This window comes from Anneissia japonica, unplaced genomic scaffold (assembly GCF_011630105.1).
Source record: "Anneissia japonica isolate Jap-2015-1 unplaced genomic scaffold, ASM1163010v1 scaffold287748_len1686314_cov196, whole genome shotgun sequence".
Classification (NCBI taxonomy): domain Eukaryota; kingdom Metazoa; phylum Echinodermata; class Crinoidea; order Comatulida; family Comatulidae; genus Anneissia; species Anneissia japonica.
In genome coordinates, this window is record NW_022727190.1 from 1,661,458 (window position 1) to 1,670,628 (window position 9,171).

Sequence of the window (9,171 nt, forward strand, 5' to 3'; positions counted from 1 at the left end):
GAATTAAACAATTTGAAAAAAATAATCCCCCTCACCCTGCCCTTACAGTAGGCCTATACTTTGATTCCACCACGTGGTCAAAAGTTAGGAGAACCCACTTCTTTCTGTGTGCTGTTACAGTGGCAGCCACGGTCCGCTGATTTCAAAGAAACTACCAGTAATAAAAATCTGCAAATATTTTGAACTTGCAAGAAAGGTTATTTACGAGAGTTTTATGCTTGTTCTCAAAAGATGAATGACTTATATAATACCACATTACATGCATCATTCATAATGTCATGATCATGATGACTGTCCTAACAATATCACTTGGATTTTAGTTTATCACTGTCATCACCAATATCACAGGCTGGCATATCTAGGTGTCTTGAAATTGGATGGGGGGGGGGGATTAGATAGGTGGAAGAAAGGTGAAGTGGGGGTGCCCAATATATTAGGTGCGGTAGAACTACAGTACCTTGCAAAATAATGTGATTTGAGGTGATTTTGAACTACTTGACCATGAATTTGGGGGAAGAAACTTGAGGGCACAAGAAACTTGAGAGCACAAGAATTTTTTTTTTTTTTTTTTTTTTTTGGGTGGGGGGGGGGGGATGGGGGGGGGGGGCGTGTGCACCCCTACATGCCCCACTGATCACAATACCATATTGTATTATCCACATCATTTTAAGTTGTCATCATCGTAATATCATCAACAACTTATCACCTTTTCAACGACTGCTTTCAGTAAACATTTTCGAATAGCCGACAGAAACATTGAGAGTAAAAAGTTAAGCACTCACCGGTTCGAACGAGGTCCAATCCACCGTCTCCATCTCGTTCAAGTAGTGCCTCGCCATGTCCACCGTTCATCGTCACCAGACAATTAGTCGCCGTATTTACTTCCTTCTCAAGAACTGGCATTGGCTACAAAACAACAGCTAACTGTTTAGTAGCCTATAATATGTTTCTAATATTCAAAAATCATGATTGACTGTTGATTGAACGGCGTTTAACGTTGTACCGGAGCGTTATTATAGATCACCGACATCAGCTTCCTCCGTACCCTTGTTTATTGTGAGGTGAAGGGAAGTGTGATGATGAGAGAGTGCGAAGTTCCCACCCAATGCCAAGACACTGATGGGATAGGCCTAGAGAGATGATCAGATGGTATGCTATGCAAATGCAATATCAGTAAGTAATATGCGGGGTAATCTGAACTTCCAACGATTGTCGGGGCTCGACATTAATACAGAAGGAAGAAAAATTGTTAAATAGTTACGGAGCACATTCAAGAAATGACTTACACAACATGAGACACGTTGCCAAAGGTGATGTTGGTTGATAAATGCATGGAGAGGGCGCTACGTCACTTATCGTATACGACGGATGGCTTGAAAATTACTGAACTCCGTATTTAAATTAAATTTGTATATTTTAAGTAAGTTATTAACTAATTAACTAAAGATTATACACCTTTTTTATCAGTGTCACCGTGGTTAGCGGTGCTTAAAAGTTACATTAAAGATTATAAATATTAAAATAAAAAGATTACATTCAAAACAAATACACGACAGTAATAGACAGTAAACAATACCTGTGTATGAAACCACCAGCATACATTTTATTTTAATTCATTACCGTAAATCCTCGATTAAGCGGCGCGGCGTTATAACATCTTTGGGGGCTTCGAGAGCGGCATCGGCACTTATTAAAAAAGTATTGGCGTTTTCCATGCCCGTTCCCATGTTACCTAACGTTTATAAAAAAAAAATATTCTTGTGTCTTCATTGTGTTATTTTCGTTTGAACACTGTGTATTGTACTTAAAACATTGATTCTCAAATTATTCCATAACACACATTGGGCTATATTCTGGATTAAGCGCCGCGGCGCTTATTTGAGAGAGAAAAATCGGTGTTTGAGCCTCTGACGAGAGCAGCGCTTCGAATAACCGAGGATTTACTAAATTGGCTTTCATTTTTTTTTTTCTTTCTTTATTTTTTTTTCTTTCTGATCAAGGCAATTCAACAATTGAATTGCCTATGAAAAAGGCCCGATACCAAATGCGTTACCAGGCCTCATTGATAAATTTCCCTCGTCGGCGGCGGGGTCTGGACCCCGTCGTCCAGACTAGTAGTAATTGTTTACGACTTCCAAATACATATGTCAGAAATATAACAAACTAACCAACAAACTTCAAGTATCGAAATGCATGCCATCGTGTCGGGATTGAATATTTCGACATTAATTAGGCTATGTCCATCATCAGGAATGACAAACCAACAAACAAGAGGAAGAAATAGATTGAATTCATAGGATCCTGTTAAGGAAAATTCTTAAAATTAAGTGGCCTTACAAGATCAGAAATATTGAGCTTTTAACAAAACAAAAGAAGAAAATGGTCCGTTTTAATAGATAAAAAAACAGAGATTTATATGGACAGGGCACATGTTAAGGTTACCAATTGACACACCAGCCAAAGTTTCGCTAATTAACAGAATATGTAAGAAAGTCAAAAGACCGGCCAAAACATCATGGGTTGCAGCAATGAACAAGGAACTTAAAAATGTGAATACATTCATTAAAAAGCTAACGAAAAGACCACCTGACCACTAAAAGAGAGTCATGGAAACGATTAACAACGTAATTGTCTACATAAGACGAAACAACAAGCAGATGATGATCATTATTTTTACTTGCTTGATATTTCGTTGATGGGTCGGTTGGTAAGCTTGCTTATATGACCCATCCAAAACTTGTTGACGATTCATCTACTCCGGGTCTAAATTAGGCCAAGTCATAAAAAAAACTCCGCCTCTCCCTATGAATCCTACCAGGGATTTTTGTTCTGGGACCCTGACCGAGGCTGTAGTCGCCTCTTAATACGGATCTTCCTATCAGACTTGTTGGTTCCCTGTCCGGCAAATTTCTGAAATGTGTTAACGGAACAAAATTTTAACTTGGGCGATATCCAATGCAAAACAAAACAGTGCCGTTAAAGGTGCATTCACACCGAAACCGAATTTTCAGTTCAAAACACCGAACCGATCCAAAAAAAATCCGATGTGAATGGATGCGTGAGCGCGTTGATTGGTTTGTTTGGTAGTTGGTTATTAAGTGGTAAAGCACAATGTAGATACAAATACAATAGATAATGCCAAGCAAATGCTCTATGCCTATCACTGTGGTCCCGGTTGAGAAAATACAGTATACCTATATACCGTACTCGCGCGAATAAATATCTTTTGCACTTTTTGAGGGGCGCTTATGAAAACGGGGCGCTTATGAAAACAAAGTGGAAATTGAGGGGGCGCTTATGGAAATAGATGAAAATCGAGGGGTTCTTATAAGAAGTTATTAAATTCAAGAGGCACTTTTTGAATGAAAAAAGGATTATATATAAGGACATTACGAAAGGTAGAGCGGAGGAAAAGATAATCGTCCGGAGGACATGGTTCATGACAAGAATGCTGTGAATATTTACATAACAGCAGAATAACAGATGCAATGATGGGTAGTGGTTATAAGCTTGTTGGCCATCGGCAAATTGAGATTAGCAGGATGGCAGGATCATTGCAGCTTTTCTTGAAAACTCAGATGAGAATGTGCTAAAGGTGCAAATTGTCGGAAAAAGAAAAAGAGGAGTATAGGCCTAGACAAATATATAATGAGATGAAAGTTTATAGTATAATGTTTGACCAGGGATGGAGCTCTCATCTGTCCAAGAGAAATATGCTCATTTTGACATTGACCAAGAAGAATGTGATTCCACTCTGCAGCTCAAATCATACCAGCAACCACAGTCCCAGGATTGATGGCATTATGACTTGCTAAAAAGGAAATCTTATGATATAATTCAAATTGGCGCTTATTCAAACGGGGAGCTTAAGGAAATTTTTACGCGCTTATGATAGACTATCGCGGGTTTTTTTTTTTAATTTGGCCTTCATTAGGCCCAGAAAATTAATGTAAGTCTAAAGTAGACCTATTTACGATATTGACATTTGTTACGGAAAACAAATCCTACCCTATTCCAAACAAAGTGAAATTTAGTTTTATTTTCAGAGGTTGTCTTGTTTGTTGTGTTCGCAGGTTTAGAATGGGCTTCTAAATAACCAATTAAAGTAGGGGAAACTCCATATAGGAGTCTTTAAATGGGTGGTGGAAGAGCTGATGGGGGTACGATAGAAGTGGGAAGGGAGCTCGACTATTTGGCGCTAACTTGCAAAATAATGTGATACGAGGTGATTTTTAACTATACTTGATCGTAATCTGTTTGCATCGAATGTTTCCAGGGGCGACTCGTATGAAAGGAAACCTCTTTGGGAGAAGCGTTGCGCCTCGCGCATCCACCTGGATAGGCGTCTGGAAACCCTAAAACAAAAAATGACACTACTGCTATCAAAGAAATTGAACAGATATGAGGTAGGTATTCAATGTTTGTTACTTATCAGAAGCGGCTGCGCTCCCACTGGGTAAATCGTACCCCTCCCCCACCCTAAATTCTTCGTGAAAACCTTGACGCCACCACTATTGTTTTGTGACAATCAAGAAATCATTAATTATGCAAAAAATAGTTCTTGGTTGCTTTGAGCGCCATGAACATTGACGTATTAAGTTTTTTTTTTCTTTTTGCAAAATATTGAACCAAATTCATTCATACATCTTAATTATAGAATTTGGAAATAAAACACCTTCTGGTCCATAATTAGCCCTATAACGTGTTGCTTGCAACTCAGAGATATTCATTATTACTGTACCGTAAAACTTCGAATTGAAGTCCAGTGGGCTTAATCTCGAGATGAAGCCCATCTCGAATTGAAGCCCCCTGTTTATGTTTGCAAAATTAGCCTTGAAAACAAGCCCTAGTACAGTACATACACTGTACACGAATTTTTCAAAAACAAAATTAATTAAAAACAAGCTTGGTTTATACAGTAGTTTAGGTGGTTAAATATCAGTTAAATAAACTCCATGATACAGATTTATGTTACAGTGGCCGTATTTATTGTTTAATATTAGAAATTCCCAAAATTCACAGCATCCATTTTGAAAAGAAGCCCCCTCCCCCACCTCTTTACTTTGCACAAGTAGCCTCGAAAAGAAACCCATCTAAAGTTATCATATTACACGTGAAAGTGTGGCATTTCTTATGTATAAAAATGATCTCTTCGGAGATCCTGTCTTGTATAAGATGCGTAAGAAGAGGGCATATCCAGTGGCGGCTCTAGGATATATTTTCTGAAGGGGGCTAAGTTGTCCGACTTGAGTTCGTAGGCTCGAGCTGGGGGAAGGAGGGGGTTCTCCTCCCAAATGAGATTTTTTTTTAAAGAATAGCAACCTCTGGATGGCCGGAATTGGCACTGTCAGACTGTGAAAGACATGTGTTGGCTTGGTGTGGGCCTATTTTTATATGTTTTATGGTCTGACTGCCCGACGAGCTCTGTCCGGCAGGGGGCTTGACCTGTCCGATGGAGGACTTAAGCCCACTATCCCCCCCCCCTGCTGGCACCGCCACTGGGCATATCATATTGAACTGTTTCATTTTTGTTCACGTAATACACGGTGATTAGTGGGGCACAGGTATAAATTCGAACTTCCAACGAAAGCCCCAGTTGGAAGGTTAAGGATATAATTTATAGGGGAGTCCGACTAGGGGAGGCTAAGTATCTATGGGTGTAACTATAGTGCGCAGCGTTACCTGAGGGCCGAAGGCCCGAGCCGGGGGTGTCCCCTCCTACCAAAACAAGATTTTTAAAAAAATTGGGACTTCTAGATGGCCGGAAATGGCTGGGATAGGAAAACTAGGCCAATTTTTTTTTCTTTTGGTCCGACTTGCCCGACGAGCTTTGACCGATAGGGGGCCTTGACCAAACCGATGGGGAGGGGGGGCTTGACCAAACCGATGGGATTGCCCCTAAAGCCCTCCCCCCCCCCCCCCGGCGCCCCCCCCGGGGGGCTTTAGGGGAAATGGGGAGCGCTTGTGTTTTGACACTATGGATTATCTAGAGGGAGACTATTCAATATAATTTTCAGCCCCTCGGACGCATACATCGATGTAGACTTGTAAAGCAACAAAATGTCCAAAAAAAAAAGTTGAATAAAAGAAACTAAAAGATGAAGAGGAGACATAGGAAAAGTAACAAAAAAAAAAACAGTTAGATGGATGAGAAGTTTTGAGTCTGGCCTAAAATAGGGAAATGGATGGAGATTCCTGTATATTAATGGGAAAAGTGTTCCATAGTCAGGAGCAGCGACCTCAAAAGAGCGCTCACCGTGCGACTTCAGCTTGCAAATATGAGTAGAAAGTGTGAAGTGCATCAAAATGAACGACAGCACGTTTTTTGGAGCATAACTGAATAAAGATCGGAAATATAGGTAGGGGCCTGACAATGTAGAGCTTTATAAGTAAAAAGTCTTATTTTATAAGAAATTTGTTTGGTGATGGGAAGCCAGTGAAGCAAGGGCGTCGATCCGTGGCTAAAAGTGGGGGGACGAGATGAAAAATAAACCTTGGGCCGTAGGCCCAAGCAATGGTCGGGGACCAGGGGGCGAAGCCCCGGAAGCTCTGGCGCATATAGCCTTTTAATTGATTTTAAGCAATGCAATTAACATTTATTTCCATACGAAATTTTCAAAATATCCAGTGGCGGATCCAGTAATTTGAAATAGAGCTGGGCCCAGAGAGGGACTTTTACAGATGGAGAGTGTCTAGACTACCACCTCAGCCCCACCATGGTTGGGGCTGAGGTAAGAAAATTTATGATTATGGCACCTCCAATTGGTCGGAAATGGCACTCTCAGACTGAATTTGAATATAATTTTAATTTTTCTCCACTTTTAAATTTCGAAAAAAATAGTGATGGTGGGCCGGCTGGGCTCTTTGAATCTTCCACTGAAATACTCATCATAAAACGTTTTTTAAATTGAGCCCAGCAATGGTGGGGCTGAGGAAAGAAAATTTATGATTATGACACCTCTAGATTGCCGGAAATGGCACTCTCAGACCTAAATTCTAATTCTAATTTTCCTTTGTTTTTTTTCCATTTTCAAAAAATAATTTTGAAAAAATTAGGGTCGGCTCGGCCCCACTTTAATCTGCCACTGATTATTATGGCGTCATTGCGAGACTCTGTCAACGTAACACTGGAGTTTGTAAACTTTTGGTAGGCTTATCACTTAATCGAAATAGGTAGACATATATCCGTGTTAAAGGCTGAAATTAGAAAAAAACAGTAATCCTATGTATGTAGATAATATTAAACACTAGTACTGGTCATACAAAAAGAATAAATCGTATATAGTAGAAATTGTGCACTTTTGAGTGTAAAAATATTGGCCTAATAAGGATACATTCTTCCAACATTCTTCTTAACAACGATCAGTACATTGTTTTCACAATAAATTTAGCCTCTGATAGTCGTTGCACCCATAAAATCGATCTAGTGGGTTTCTCGGTTTTGGTCCGGAAAATACGTACCGCACTTAGAAAAGTGAACAGACAAAATTCATATGAGTCATGCGTAATTGTTATTCTTTCCATTCGCTTTTAAAAGTGGAGTTTTAATTATAGAAGATTGGTAAAAAGTGGGGGAGGGGGACAATTGATATGATGTCCCCCCCCCCTCCCCCACTTTTTAAAGTGGGGGGACGCGTCCCCCTGTCCCCACCGATCGATGCCCATGCAGTGAAGAGAGAGAGAGAGAGAGGGAGAGAGAACAAACACATCTAGATGTGTATAAGAGACAGATGTTACAGTGGCCGTATTTATTGTTTTTTACTAGTAATACCTTAATTTTAAAAAGATTTTAAGAAGATCTCCTTACTTTGCATAAGTAGTCTCGAAAAGAAGCCCATCCATAGTTCCCCCCACCCACCCAAGAAAAAAAAAAGCCCATGGCTTCTATTGTAGGTTTTACGGTACATCATGCTACTTTTTAAGAGTGGCATCATTATTAGTACTGGATTATGTAAGTAGGAATTTCTATAACTTGTGTATAAATCCGTAAATTTAACAAAATAAGCCGTAAGACAATTATAAATAAAGATGCACATCTAATATCATGATTTTTCGATAATTTGAAAGTTACCTTTCATTTTCTTTTTCAAATATATTCGTGCAAACTATAGGCCTTGTTAGAATTATGAATCATTCAGAAAATGTTTTTAACCTAATGTGGTTACGCTTTCCTTACCATAAATGTTAAATGGTGGCAATGGAAATGGGAAGATATTCAGTGTTGAGCTAAAAAGGGAAAACGGTGTTTAGGTCGAGTCGTGTAGAACCCCTTCGAAAAAACTCTATGAAGGGGACACTTCTATTAAAGAGCCACTTTTCCGTGAAACGAGGGGAAATCTTTAACACAGCCAACCACTATTAAGGGGACGGGGACACTTTCTGAGTGTGCAAAATGGCCACACCAATACAATTTAACCCCTTTAAGGGACACTCATTTATTTATTTACTGAGTAGTCACAAAAGAACAAAAAATAATTCACATTTATATTTTGACACTTTGCTCTGATTTCTAAGTTAACATCTATTAATAGTTCTATCTTGTGCATCCAATAGAATGCTCAATATTTGAAAAAAGAATATTTGGTCATTAACATTGCACTCGAATTAAGAAACAATATCAGGAACATATACAACTTTTGTAGTTTTAATTACTTTTTTTTTTTTTTTTTTTGCTTTGCAAATTATTTTTATAAATCAGTTTTAATTCAAATGATACTGATTCATAAAGTCAATTAAAATAAAATTATAAAGAATCTATGTCATCATTATACGAAAACATGCACAAAAAAGAACGCTGTTAAGGGGACAATTTCACGTTTTTGGTTTGTGTCCCCTGAAGGGTACCCCTATACAGTGGACACCGATATTAAGAGGACATGTTTTTTTTGGATCCGAATGTGTCCCTTAATAGGGGTTCTACTATATTTATGTATGCAGTTTAATATTATTTTTGTTCAGGGATAATTATCTATATCATTTAAAAAAAAATCGTTATTATTATTATTATTATTATCATTTCCTTCGAAAAAATGCGCTATCACTAAAAATGTGCATCGATCCGCGACCAGTTGATAATTGATATGCTATCCGTCACTGCGCATGTCAAACAACAAGAGAAACTGAGCACAACATAATCGATAACACAACGCGATAGTGTTCATATAATACTAA

General features: G+C 38.7%; 1 protein-coding gene across 1 annotated transcript in view; it reads right to left on the reverse strand.

Annotated features, from left to right (window-relative positions):
* The window catches only part of LOC117113537, a 35,388-nt gene extending 34,024 nt beyond the window's left edge, over nt 1-1,364 (reverse strand). Inside the window, exon 1 of the mRNA XM_033256897.1 lies at nt 783-1,364. Coding sequence (XP_033112788.1) covers nt 783-903 — 121 coding nt within the window. The 5' untranslated portion in view covers nt 904-1,364. The remainder of the gene's footprint in view (nt 1-782) is intronic.
* Between the last annotated feature and the right edge of the window lie 7,807 nt (nt 1,365-9,171).